Below are 15,247 nucleotides of genomic sequence, written 5' to 3' on the forward strand. Positions count from 1 at the left end.
GAAGTGTATACTAAATGCCATAGCTTAGCAGTGGTAGCTTAGAGGGTAAGGTTGCCGGTTCAAGCCCCTTCACCACCAAGTTTCCACAGTTGGGCCCCTGAGCAAGGCCCCTAGTCATAATAATAAATCATTTAGGTGGTTTAAAAGTGCCTGCTGCATGCTGGGAATAAAAGTACGTTTTATGAATATACATGGCAGTGGTAGCTCAGGGGTTAAGGGGGTTAAAGCACCAAGCTGTCACTGCTGGGCCCCTGAGCGAGGCCTTTAATCCTCAATTGCTTGAATTGCATTGCGATGAACAGTAAAGAAAAACTAAGCCTGGTGTGACATACACGTTCGCCAAAAGTATCTAAACTTTTATTAAGTTTAACGGTAAATATCGTGAATGATATCGAGCATGGTGATAAGAATCGTGACACTTCAGCTCCGTGTAGAACACGATGTAGCCCAGGCTTAGCCTCCTGACGCTGAGCCAATCAGCGCCCTCGTTACTGCGCCTATGCGGCCTGACCAGCCAATCAGCATCGTCGTGTTTGCAGCGTCGCCGTGGCGGTAATGTTATGGAGTTTTCTTTCCCTGGTGCATTAGGAGTTAAATGGAGGAAATGTGAGCCGCGCTACATAATTCTGACTTTTTACTCTTAATGAGGTTCAGTTATTAAGAACCTGATTATTAAAGTATCAGAAGCGAGAGCTGGAGAGAGCGGCGCAGAAATGGTGGTTCTTAAAATCAGAGATCAGGTGAGTGAAACCGTTAGCATGCTGGCTACATAGCGCTAGCTCTGATGCTAACCAGTTCAACCAGTTTCGGTTAGTAGTGGTTTATTAAGAGAGGTGGAATAAACTAAATCTAATCTAAGGTCAGTGTTTATTCTGATCTGATCTGACTGTATAACCCGGCGTGATTAATGACATTAGCTGATGTTGCTAGGTTAGCATGTTAGCTGCTAACAGGCTACCAGTATGCAGGCCAGAATATTCGGATCGAACCGGTGTTCTGTCGATTTGTCCTACCCTATCGAAACTTCCTACCGTAGCGCAGATTTATAGATCTATCTGTCGATTTGTCCTACCCTATCGAAATGTATTCCTGTAGTAAATATTTAAGTTTTATCGATCTATTCTTATTAAAATTATGTCTATCATATTATAAATTATAGGTATCTTATTATAACTAGTGGTAGCACATCTCGATAGGTATGTATCTTATTATAAACAATAGGTAGGACATCTCGATAGCTCTATATCTTATTATAAACAATAGGTAGGACATCTCGATAGGTATGTATCTTATTATAAACAATAGGTAGGACATCTCGATAGGTATGTATCTTATTATAAACAATAGGTAGGACATCTCGATAGCTCTATATCTTATTATAAACAATAGGTAGGACATCTCGATAGGTATGTATCTTATTATAAACTATAGGTAGGACATCTCGATAGGTCTATATCTTATTATAAACAATAGGTAGGACATCTCGATAGCTCTATATCTTATTATAAACAATAGGTAGGACATCTCGATAGGTATGTATCTTATTATAAACTATAGGTAGGACATCTCGATAGGTATGTATATTATTATAAACAATAGGTAGGACATCTCGATAGGTCTATATATTATTATAAACAATAGGTAGCACATCTCGATAGGTCTATATCTTATTATAAACAATAGGTAGGACATCTCGATAGGTCTATATCTTATTATAAACAATAGGTAGGACATCTCGATAGGTCTATATCTTATTATAAACAATAGGTAGGACATCTCGATAGGTATGTATATTATTATAAACAATAGGTAGGACATCTCGATAGGTATGTATATTATTATAAACAATAGGTAGGACATCTCGATAGGTCTATATATTATTATAAACAATAGGTAGGACATCTCGATAGCTCTATATCTTATTATAAACTATAGGTAGGACATCTCGATAGGTATGTATATTATTATAAACAATAGGTAGGACATCTCGATAGGTCTATATATTATTATAAACAATAGGTAGCACATCTCGATAGGTCTATATCTTATTATAAACAATAGGTAGGACATCTCGATAGCTCTATATCTTATTATAAACAATAGGTAGCACATCTCGATAGGTCTATATCTTATTATAAACAATAGGTAGGACATCTCGATAGCTCTATATCTTATTATAAACAATAGGTAGGACATCTCGATAGGTATGTATCTTATTATAAACTATAGGTAGCACATCTCGATAGGTATGTATATTATTATAAACAATAGGTAGGACATCTCGATAGGTATGTATCTTATTATAAACTATAGGTAGGACATCTCGATAGGTATGTATATTATTATAAACAATAGGTAGGACATCTCGATAGGTCTATATATTATTATAAACAATAGGTAGCACATCTCGATAGGTCTATATCTTATTATAAACAATAGGTAGGACATCTCGATAGGTCTATATCTTATTATAAACAATAGGTAGGACATCTCGATAGCTCTATATCTTATTATAAACAATAGGTAGGACATCTCGATAGGTCTATATCTTATTATAAACAATAGGTAGGACATCTCGATAGCTCTATATCTTATTATAAACAATAGGTAGGACATCTCGATAGGTATGTATCTTATTATAAACTATAGGTAGCACATCTCGATAGGTATGTATATTATTATAAACAATAGGTAGGACATCTCGATAGGTATGTATCTTATTATAAACTATAGGTAGGACATCTCGATAGGTATGTATCTTATTATAAACTATAGGTAGCACATCTCGATAGGTATGTATATTATTATAAACAATAGGTAGGACATCTCGATAGGTATGTATCTTATTATAAACAATAGGTAGGACATCTCGATAGGTATGTATATTATTATAAACAATAGGTAGGACATCTCGATAGGTATGTATATTATTATAAACAATAGACAGCGCATCTCGATAGATCTATGTCTTATTATAAATAGTGTTAGCACATCTCGATGGGCTTATATTTTATTACAAATGATAGGTAGCACACTTGATTTATTGACCTGTCTCTCAGACATTTATCTTAATTTTTAATTTATTTATTAGGATTTTAACATCATGGTTACATTCATGACAGGGCAGGTAGTTACTCATTACACAAGATTTATTAGTTCACACATTTAATATCAAACACAGTCAGAGACAGTTTTGTATCTTCAATTTACCTCACTTGCATGTCTTTGGACTGTGGGAGAAAACTAGAGCACCCGGAAAAAACCCCCCACATACACATGGGGAGAACATGCAAACTCCTCACAGAAAGAATCCACCTGTAAATGGAGCCCAGGACCTTCTTGCTGTGAATCAACAAAGCTACCCACTGAGCCACTATACAGCCCATACATCTCAAATAATTGTGTAATTTTTAAACTAGTTTATTAACAACAACACATCCTGAGTCTCTGGTGGATGTGTCTACATTTTTTACATATGTATTTTGGGTGTGATTTGTTATATTCTGCACATTAAAATGTACCCATCTACTGTCACACTGCACCTGAGTAAAACAGGTAACAATGCTGTACAAATCAGTAAATAATGTTCACAATAACTTTTTAATAATAAAGGTAAAATTAGATAAAATATATCTGTATATCTGTATAATATAGCTGCTCTAAATATCTATCATTTCAATCATGCTCTTGTCAGCTCTGTCTTGCAGCATGGAGCAACTTATGCAGTAATCCTCTGCATTGTCTTAAATCACCACTCAGCCCTGCTGTCATGAAGTTCACTTGGCTTTATAATTCCTATTAATTAATGGAGACAGTGGCAAAATCTGGTTTAGCAAAATTCTAACTAGTTTAAAATGTTCAATAACAATATTACCTCCAGCTATTTATACATGCATATGAACTTGAGTTCATCCTGAAAAACTTATCATGTATAAGCACTCTGTAGTTCTAAAATTACTGACTGTAGTTCATCTGTTTCTCTACATACTTTTTAACCTGCTTTCACCCTGTTCTTCAGTGGTCAGACCCCCCACAGGACCACTACAGAGCAGGTATTATTTGGGTGGTGGATCATTCTCAGCACTGCAGTGACACTGACATGGTGTTAGTGTGTGTTGTGCTGGTATGAATGGATCAGACACAGCAGTGCTGAGTTTTTAAACACCTCACTGCTGGACTGAGATTGGTCCACCAACCAAAAATATCCAGCCTACAGCACCCTGTGGGCAGTGTCCTGTGACCACTGATGAAGGTCTAGAAGATGACCGACTCAAACAGCAGCAATAGATGAGCGATCGTCTCTGACTTTACATCTACAAGGTGGACCAACTAGGTAGGAGTGTCTAATAGAGTGGACAGTGAGTGGACACTGTATTTTAAAACTCCAGCAGCACTGCTGTTTCTGATCCACTCATACCATCACAACACACAATAACACACCACCACCATGGCAGTGTCACTGCAGTGCTGAGAATGATCCACCACCTAAATAATACCTGCTCTGTGGGGGTTCTGACCATTGACGAACAGCATGAAGGGAGCTAACAAAGCATGCAGAGAAACAGATGGACTACAGTCAGTAATTGTAGAACTACAAGCGAGTTCTTTTGGCTATGTAGTGTGTATATGTAGTGTTGGCTATGTAGTGAGTATTATATGTATATACAGTATATGTATGTATATACAGTATGTATATATATATATATATATATATATATATGTGTATGTGTGTATGATGTATGTACATTTTGATTTTGTAGTAAATAATATTCTAACCCGAAGAACATCTTAATCTCAAATAATTAGAACTAAACTGACAGGGGAGCAGCAAAAAATAGTTGTACATATACAAATAACTGAGTACATAAAAAACGTAATAAATGCTCAACATATTCATTCAGTAATTCACTTTAAACTCAACTTTAACTTCAAACAACCGTTACTGTACATATTGAACTGCTAATAAAGCACAAAACTGAAAAATAACCTAATACATTTTGTGTTGTCATAATGTTAAGGTCGCAGATGGTTATTTAAAAATGATTGGCTTTTCTAGATGTATGAAAAACGCATCTAAAATTACCAAAGGCATGTATAAACGTGGTTAAATACAACGTTAACACAGCATTATTAAGATACACAGTTATTTAACTGTAATCAATCAAGTACAGCTCATTTAAGCACTTTGAATATTTTTATATAGCTTTTTTTTTTAAAGTCACATAATAACATCATTACATACACTTAAACTTTAAACTTTTTAAAGAATTAAAACGAAACCATACGTTACTAACCGCTAGAACAAATAAATTAGGCAAAGGTAGCACAGAATTATAGGCGTTCCCCGCAACGAGTCAAAACCGATGTGCGCATGCTCAGTAGGACAAATCGATGGGTAGGATAAATCGACAGAACACCGGCTGTGTGTGTGTTTTTAGACTCTTTTCTGCACCACCTACACCTCGTACCGCGGCTGCTTAGTGTCTAATGTCACTGAGACATGAGATCAAGGTCTGGCTGATCTGATCTGATCTGTCAAAATAACCGAATTCTTTACTCGAATTCGAATTCCAGTTTTGTGTTCTGTAACTATTATAGAATTGTAATAGAGGTTAAGGAATCGGAAGGTTGTTGGTTCAAGCCCCCCACCTCTCCTAGGTTTGATGGTGTTTTTAGTCTCTTAAAGAGGAACTTGGTGGAGGTTTTATCTTACAACAAGCCTAAAGTGGATTCATATGAGCACAGCACACTGACTAGATGATTATTCCATAAGGTTTTATATTTTATACTCTATTATTATTATTATTATTATTATTATTACACTTTATTACTCTATTACACTTATTTGGTCAGCCAAAACCTTAAGAGTTTAATAAAGGTTGAAAAAAACGTATAGATGACAGAGATGTAGTTTGTTTGTAGGTTATTTTGTAGTTTGTATTTTCTTTAGCTTAAGCATAAATTATATCAATACATTATATCAGAAATTATTTCCATTTTATTCTTGAAATTATTTCTATTTAATTTGACCAATAATTTCCATTTTATTGTACAAATTATTTCCACTTTATTCTTAAATTATTTCCACTTTATTTTTTAAAATTTCTATTTTATTTTTGAAATTATTTCTATTTTATTTTACCAATAATTTCCATTTTATTTTCAAAATGATTATCTATTTTATTTTGAAAATGATTTCCATTTTATTTGGGAAATTATTTCCATTTTATTTTTGAAATTATGTCCATTTTTTTTTAAATAATTTCCATTTATTTGTGAAATTATTTCTATTAAATGTTATCAATTATTTCCACTTTATTCTTTAATTATTTCCACTACTTTTTTAAAATGATTTCTATTTTATTTTTGAAATTATTTCCATTTTATTTTTTAAATTGTTTCCATTTATTTGTGAAATTATTTCTATTTAAGTTTACCAATTATTTTCACTTTATTCTTAAATTATTTCTACGTACAAAATCTTATGGTGGTTGAACGTCTGCTGAAACCTTACATGAATATTATGAGCACGGTGCCTCAGAGACGAGCAGCCCCATATTATGATGCTCCCACTTCTGTACTCTGTGAATGATCAAAGTGTTTTTGTGCTCTTCTTACTCCAAACACGACGAGCTGAATTACTGGCAAAGAGTTCTATTTTGGTTTCGTTTTACAATTGTTTTCTGCTGTGTGAGTGTGTGAGTGTGTGTGTGTGAGTGAGTGTGTGTGAGTGAGTGAGTGAGTGTGTGTGTGAGTGAGTGTGTGTGTGTGAGTGTGAGCGGCTGAAAACCTGCGATGGACTGGCGCTCTGTCCAGGGTATTTTGTAGGGATGTAACGATACACTCTACCCTTGATGCCATGCGATTCATGATACTGGGTTCCCGATACGATTTTCCCCCCGATTTTTTTAAAACTGAAATTGAAGACAAATTATGACAATTATTATGATAATTAAAAGTTTCCTTTCATTATTTCTCTTAAAAAAAGAAAATAAATACAGTGTACTCTGACCATATTTATATTTATTATGAGTGCACTATTGTTTTTTGAGCGTGCAATACCCCACTACTACCTCACTGCTGTTTTAAACAATGTCTATTGTCCTTTTTTATAGTTATAGTTTATTCTTTTTCTTTATATTTAAGATTCTTAGACATACATACATACATGTGTGTGTTGTGTATGTGTATATAATTTTCTTTTTGCTTCTAGTTTTACTTATTGTATGTGTAAGCACAAAATCCTGTATTTGTGATTTATCTTTTATTTATCTAAATAATGAAAGCCCTTTTATTTCTGAGGTAGGTACAAACTATGCAAAACAATTTTGAATTAAGCTTGCATCTGGCAACCAGGCGTACAGCACCAGTGACGTCAACCAGGCGAGATGTATAGCGCCAGCACCCGCTGCTGTATAAAGTGAATATCGATTCATTTTACATGTCAAATCGATTTGAATCGGTTATTAAGTGTCTTGTGGTGCATCGTTACATCCCTAGTATTTTGTACTCATGTCTTGTACCCTGTGTAACTGGAAGATTTAGTCGTGTTACCAGGTACTCCTGCTACAGCTGAATGGACAATACAACAGCCACAAAAACAGTACAGCATCAGACAAAGTGTGCAATAAAGCTGTACAGGAGATTATTTACTTGTAATAATGTGCACTGACTGCATGAGGGAAACGTGGGAGGCATGTGTGATAAGATCCAGGTTTATTCTGTTAAAGCGGAGGGATGTGGGAATAGTCCTCCTTTAGTTTGGTGATAACCTGGGGAACGAAGCTATAGAGGCGGCGGTTGGTCTAAATCTTTAAAGCTCTCGATTTAAAAATATGACTTAATCTTTTAAAAGAAAAATAAGATAGTAAAATATCCTGACATGAATGTAACAAATCAATAAATAATCAAACAAGCAATAGGCCGCCGCACCCCTACGAGGATCGTTGGCAAACGTACTAACCTGATGTTTCTCTCCTCGTCTGTTTCAGCCTCCTCTGCTCAAAGCGATATTTAACGTGGACCCTGATGAGGTGCGCTCGCTCATATTCAAGAAGGAGGACGTGAACGTTCAGGTAAACTGTTCCTCTTTTACATGGGTACGCCTCCGAATCCTGGAGCGCCCGTGAGATTCTTGACATCAAGAGATTCTTTAATGTTTATTTATTACATCTTTTAACGTTAGCTTATTTCTATCTTTTTATTTATTTCTTTATGTAATGTGTATCCATGAGAGAGCGATCAGTATGGTTACTTCAGGCGTCTGGAAGCTTCGCTGATCCTCTGTGGTGTTTGTTAAGGTGGAATTTCTTGTTTATTTTAGGATAACGAGAAGAGGACTCCTCTACACGCCGCGGCCTACCTGGGAGACGCCGAGATCATCGAGCTTCTGATCTTATCAGGTCAACACCAGTCTTATTCACTCACTTATTAACGTCTCCAGGACGACAGGTCTGGTTCTTCTAAATAATCTCAGTTACTTGCTAAGTGGTTTCAGCGTCCGTATACTAATGACACTGATGTTTAGAACATCGAGAATTTCTGTATTTGTGAAAACAATACAACAGTAGAATATTACCAAATCCTCCACTTCCCTTATTTTAACACCAGGAGGTTCTTACAGCCAGAATATTAATACTTTATTCTCGACATATTGCATTTTATTCTTGGAATTATTTCCACTTTATTCTTGATATTATTTCTATTTATTTTTTAAATTATTTTCACTTTATTTTTGAAATTTTCATTTTATTCTTGAAATTATTTCCATTTCATTATTAACATTATGTATATTTATTTTTAAAATTTTACATTTATTTTTGAAATTATTTCCACTTTATTCTTGATATTATTTCTATTTATTTTTGAAATTTTCACTTTTCTCAAAATTATTTCTATTTACTTTTGAAATTATTTCCACTTTATTCTTGAAATTATTTCTGTTTATTTTTTAAACTATTTCTATTAATTTTTTTAATTATTTCTATTTATTTTTGAAATTTTTTATAATTTTGAAATTATTTCTATTTATTTTTGAAATTATTTAAATTTTATACTTGAAATTATTTCTATTTATTTTTGAAATTATTTCCATTTGTTTTTGAAATAGTTTCCACTTTATTTTTGAAATTATTTTTATTTTATTCTTGAAATTATTTCTATTTATTTTTGAAATTGTTTTCATTTAATTCTACAAATTATTTCAACTTAGTATTGCAAAGATATTTTCATGTTTTTCTTGAAATGATTTTTACTTTTGTTTTAAAAATATTTTTATTTATTCTTGAAATTATTCTCACTTTTATTTTTAAAATTAAAATGTAACATTTTATTTACAGGTTTTAATACGTCGTTGTAATTTAGTGTATTTTGTACTGAATGTTGTTTATGGTGTTGGTGGTTTTTGCAGGGGCGAGAGTAAATGCCAAAGATAATAAGTGGTTGACTCCTCTGCACCGGGCCGTGGCTTCATGCAGTGAGGTAGGGCATGACGAACGTCACCTTTCAGACAGCGCTCGCTGTACAGTGGAGTCCTAAAGTATTCTGAATACTTTCTGACTCCGCCGTATATAAGACGCCGTGGTCCTGACGCTGTGTTCCCTGCCCTGTGTTTCTCCACGCCCCCTCAGGAGGCGGTGCAGGTCCTGCTGAAGCACTCCGCCGACGTGAACGCCCGCGATAAGAACTGGCAGACACCGCTGCACGTGGCCGCGGCCAACAAAGCCGTGCGCTGCGCCGAGGCGCTGGTGCCTCTACTCAGCAACGTGAACGTGTCGGACCGGGCGGGGCGCACCGCCCTGCACCACGCGGCCTTCAGCGGCCACCTGGAGGTCAGTGCTGTCCGGGTTTCATCCTCGTCGAGGGTTGTTTTAGCATAGCGCTAAGTATGTTTTTCTGGTTTAATCAGATGGTGAGATTGCTGCTCTCCAGAGGAGCCAACTTTAACGCCTTCGATAAAAAGGACCGGCGAGCCATCCACTGGGCGGCGTACATGGGTACGGTCTGCCTCCCGATGCACGTACACGCTGAGGTTCAGTGAGTGTGTGGGATGTATGCTAACCTGGGTCCCGTCTCTCTGCTCTCAGGTCATCTGGAGGTGGTGAAGCTGTTGGTGTCGCACGGCGCCGAAGCCGCGTGTAAGGACAAAAAGGCCTACACGCCCCTGCACGCGGCGGCCTCCAGCGGCATGATCAGCGTCGTCAAGTACCTGCTGGACCTGGGAGTGGATGTGAGTTCTGTTCCCACGTTTTTATTCATCATATAAACATTTACACACGTTCGGTACGATGAACTGGACCAACAGTGGCTGCATAGCAGAGTTTGGATTTGAACCGACAGTCTTCTGATGGATAGCTCACTAGACTCACACTGTCCAATTTTAGGCAAATTCTGGGCACCAATAGTGCAACTCGAGTATCTGTATCAGCCAATGAAACGATAGCAATGATGATTTCATCCCTGATGTGCAATTTAGTCACTATTTTGGTGCTTATGTGGCCTCAGGTTCAAAAATCCTGTTATATTAAACAATGAGACTTAGTTTAGCAGGTTTATTTAAAGGTGTAAAGCACAAACGTCATTTTATGTGGCCTGCGAGAGCTTAAAAGGCGAACGATTGTCTTAAATTACAGAAGAACCTCGATTTAACAGACTAAAAGGGGTGTGCACTGGTCCGTAAAACACTGAGGTTTTTCCTGGGTGGTGCAAAATTATACGAAAACGCAGCACTGAGGTCCACAAAATTACTAAACCTGCACATGTGATCAGCAGTAAAATGAACAATGTAAGTAGAGATGTATGTCATATGTCATGTAAAACCTGTAAATAAATCATAGTTTTTCTTTAGACCTACGTATATCACAACGTATATAAGTTCTAACTTTTGAGTAATACCTTTATACCTCTTTTACTCACCACTTCCCTCGTCTTTTGAAGCCAGAAATGATCACTAGACCTTGCAAAAATGAAGCATGAAACACAGAAAGGCGAGAACAAAACGAGACTCCCGACAAAATAAAGCCTCTCACTCATGTAAACAGAGAGACGTGCGCCGCCTAGTGGACGATTACTGAACTAATAATTTCAGGGGAACTTTAAACATTCGGACCAGTTATTCGGTTTGAGTTCAGTGACCACTGAAGTGACCTCATCTCGCCACTAGATGGCGGTGTTTCCAGTGATGTGATGTTGAGAAATATCTGCAAATAATCCCAAAATGTCCAAAAGAAAAGAAAATTGATGCACATTGATAAATAGTAAAAATAGAGATGAAATATGTAGTGTAAAACCTGTAAATAAATAATTTCACTTCTTTAGACCTGCGTGTATCACAACGAGAAGCCATAACTGAGCACTAAAACTCGCAAACATGAAGCTAAAACTCAGAAAAAAGGCAAGAATGGAGCGAGTCTCCCAACAAAATAAAGCCTCTTGATCATGTAAACAGAGAGACGAGCGCCGCCTAGTGGACGATTACTGGTCTTACTACAGGTCTCGGTGCGCTTCTCACAGAAACTTTAAACAATCAGACCGCACATTCGGTTTTCCAGGTTCCTCTGTAGATTGTAAAATCCTACATAAACTACATCTCCCACAATGCAAGTCGATTTTGTCACCAATGGATTGACTGATATCCTGCATCTTGCCGCTAGATGGCGGTGTTTCCACATCAGTGTTTAACTAACAACAAGTGATGTTGAGAAATATTTACAAATAATCCAAAATGTCCAAAAGAAGAGAAAATTGATGCACATTGATGAACAGTGAAATGAACAACGTAGTCGGGAGTCTCCCGACAAAATAAAGCCTATCGATCATACAGAGAACAGAGACGTGCGCCGCCTAGTGGACAATTACTGAACTATTAATCTTGGTGCGCTTCTCACGGGAGTATTAAAAAATCGTACCAGATATTCGGTTTTCCAGATTTTGTCTGTTAAATCGAGGTTCCTCTGTACATTGTAACATCGTACATAAACTACATCTCCCACAATGCATGTTGCTTTTGTGACCACTGAAGTTACCGCATCTCGCCACTAGATGGCGGTGTTTCCCCATCAGCGTTTAACTAAGTCGGTTTCCAACAAGTGATGTTGAGAAATATCTACAAATAATCCCAAAATGTCCAAAAGAAGAGAAAACTGGTGCAGAAGGAGGGCAGTATAATTTAATTCACTCAAGTCCTCAATATTTCTGTGTCCCGCGTAGATCAACGAGCCCAACGCGTACGGGAACACGCCGCTGCACGTGGCCTGCTATAACGGCCAGGACGTGGTGGTGAACGAGCTGATCGAGAGCGGCGCCAACGTCAATCAGGTCAACGAGAAGGGATTCGCTCCTCTGCACTTCACGGCGGCGTCGCGGCACGGCGCCCTCTGTCTGGAGCTGCTCGTGGGGAACAGCGCCGACGTCAACATCAAGGTCAGAGACCGCTATCGGAGAAACGCGGGGCGTAGCACGACGCGCTGCAGCGGTATGTGTTGTTTTAAACCTGATTTTAATGTTTTACATTTTAGAGCAAGGACGGGAAAACGCCGCTGCACATGACCGCCATCCACGGGAGGTTCTCACGATCTCAGGCCATCATTCAGAAGGGTGAGTGATGGGTGCTGAGTGTATCAATGATTACTCAGTGCGGAGGGTGGATTGTACAGAGGTGCTGAGTCAGGGTGACGGAGGGGGATGTTCAGGACAGGGATGATCCACTATGGCGCCCCCTAATGGGAGCAGATGAAGATTAACGATTACATGAAGTGATGCACGGCTGTTTTGGAATGAATGCGCAGGTGCCGAGATCGACTGTGAGGACAAGAACGGGAACACGCCCCTGCACATAGCCGCGCGATACGGACACGAGCTCCTCATCAACACGCTCATAACCAACGGAGCCGACACCTCCAAGTGAGTATCCAACACCCGCCCGCTCGGACAACTCACACACACACTTCACTACTCAGAATGTGTTTGGGTCGAATCTCAGGCACCTTTGTTTCATATGTATGAGGTTTCTAAGTGGAAGATGAGCTGTACATAAGAAACAGAACTGAACGTAACAGGACTAAAAGTAACAGCACTAAAAGTAACAAGGCTGAACGTAAGAGGACTGAACGTAACAGGACTAAACGTGAGAGGACTAAAAGTAACAGGACTGAACGTAACAGGACTAAAAGTAACAGGACTGAACGTAACAGCACTAAAAGTAACAGGGCTGAACGTAAGAGGACTGAACGTAACAGGACTAAACGTGAGAGGACTAAAAGTAACAGGACTGAACGTAACAGCACTAAAAGTAACAGGGCTGAACGTAAGAGGACTAAAAGTAACAGGGCTGAACGTAAGAGGACTGAACGTAACAGGACTGAACGTAACAGGACTGAACGTAACAGGACTAAAAGTAACAGGGCTGAACGTAAGAGGACTGAACGTAACAGGACTAAACGTAAGAGGACTAAAAGTAACAGGACTGAACGTAACAGGACTAAAAGTAACAGGACTGAACGTAAGAGGACTAAAAGTAACAGGACTGAACGTAACAGCACTAAAAGTAACAGGGCTGAACGTAAGAGGACTAAAAGTAACAGGACTGAACGTAACAGCACTAAAAGTAACAGGACTGAACGTAAGAGGACTAAACGTAAGAGGACTAAAAGTAACAGGACTGAACGTAACAGGACTAAAAGTAACAGGACTGAACGTAACAGCACTAAAAGTAACAGGGCTGAACGTAAGAGGACTGAACGTAACAGGACTAAACGTAAGAGGACTAAAAGTAACAGGACTGAACGTAACAGGACTGAACGTAACAGCACTAAAAGTAACAGGGCTGAACGTAAGAGGACTAAAAGTAACAGGACTGAACGTAACAGCACTAAAAGTAACAGGGCTGAACGTAAGCGGACTAAACGTAAGAGGACTAAAAGTAACAGGACTGAACGTAACAGGACTAAAAGTAACAGGACTGAACGTAACAGCACTAAAAGTAACAGGGCTGAACGTAAGAGGACTGAACGTAACAGGACTAAACGTAAGAGGACTAAAAGTAACAGGACTGAACGTAACAGGACTGAACGTAACAGCACTAAAAGTAACAGGGCTGAACGTAAGAGGACTGAACGTAACAGGACTAAACGTGAGAGGACTAAAAGTAACAGGACTGAACGTAACAGGACTAAAAGTAACAGGACTGAACGTAACAGCACTAAAAGTAACGGCTGAACGTAACAGGACTGAACGTAACAGGACTGAACGTAACAGGACTGAATGTAACAGGACTAAACGTGAGAGGACTAAACGTAACAAGACTAAACGTAACAGGACTGAACGTAACAGGACTGAACGTAACAGGACTGAACGTAACAGGACTAAACGTAACAGGACTGAACGTAACAGCACTAAAAGTAACAGCACTAAAAGTAACGGCTGAACGTAACGGGACTGAACGTAACAGGACTGAACGTGAGAGGACTGAATGTAACAGGACTGAATGTAACAGGACTGAACGTAACAGGACTAAAAGTAACAGGACTGAACGTAACAGGACTGAACGTAACAGGACTAAACGTAAGTGGACTGAACGTAACAGGACAGAACGTAACAGGACTGAACGTAACAGCATTAAAAGTAACAGCACTAAAAGTAACGGCTGAACGTAAGGGGACTGAACGTGAGAGGACTGAATGTAACAGGACTGAATGTAACAGGACTGAATGTAACAGGACTGAACGTAACAGGACTAAACGTAAGTGGACTGAACGTAACAGTAACAGTAACTGATATAAAATAAAGATTAAAAACATGGATGTGATCTGGAGTCACCGAACGCTGCAGGATAAAAGCATTTCTGACTGATTTTACTCTGATATTTCATTCTAAAGTGTCGGGTTAGAGAGAGGGGACGTGAACTAATACTATTATTCAGGTCTTATAGGTTTTTTTTTATTAATGTTTTAAATTATAGATCCTACACTTGCAGGTAAATGAATGTGCAGGACACTTTGACCCCAAAAAGCCCTAAAAATGCAGTAATAAAGAGAACGTTGCGTATGTGCTGCTGACCCTTGATCTGATCCCGCTGGTTATCTCTGGTGTGTCGTAGGCGGGGGGTCCACGGCATGTTTCCTCTGCACTTGGCCGCTCTGAGTGGATTCTCAGACTGCTGCCGGAAACTTCTGTCCTCTGGTAACCAGCTTTAATACCTCAGCAGCGTCTCGGTACGTTCAGTATACATTTATATGTATTGATTTATCCC

General features: G+C 38.2%; 1 protein-coding gene across 1 annotated transcript in view; it reads left to right on the top strand.

Moving 5' to 3' along the window:
* The first annotated feature begins 544 nt into the window (after window positions 1-544).
* ankrd28b (ankyrin repeat domain 28b) overlaps window positions 545-15,247 on the top strand; it is a 28,585-nt gene continuing 13,882 nt past the window's right edge. The window contains exons 1-11 of the mRNA XM_062992368.1: window positions 545-740; window positions 7,992-8,075; window positions 8,324-8,402; window positions 9,410-9,480; window positions 9,630-9,830; window positions 9,908-9,995; window positions 10,086-10,228; window positions 12,208-12,420; window positions 12,516-12,594; window positions 12,786-12,900; window positions 15,095-15,177. Coding sequence (XP_062848438.1) covers window positions 714-740; window positions 7,992-8,075; window positions 8,324-8,402; window positions 9,410-9,480; window positions 9,630-9,830; window positions 9,908-9,995; window positions 10,086-10,228; window positions 12,208-12,420; window positions 12,516-12,594; window positions 12,786-12,900; window positions 15,095-15,177 — 1,183 coding nt within the window. The 5' untranslated portion in view covers window positions 545-713. The remainder of the gene's footprint in view (window positions 741-7,991; window positions 8,076-8,323; window positions 8,403-9,409; window positions 9,481-9,629; window positions 9,831-9,907; window positions 9,996-10,085; window positions 10,229-12,207; window positions 12,421-12,515; window positions 12,595-12,785; window positions 12,901-15,094; window positions 15,178-15,247) is intronic.

The sequence above is a fragment of the Trichomycterus rosablanca genome, chromosome 3 (genome assembly GCF_030014385.1).
Source record: "Trichomycterus rosablanca isolate fTriRos1 chromosome 3, fTriRos1.hap1, whole genome shotgun sequence".
Classification (NCBI taxonomy): domain Eukaryota; kingdom Metazoa; phylum Chordata; class Actinopteri; order Siluriformes; family Trichomycteridae; genus Trichomycterus; species Trichomycterus rosablanca.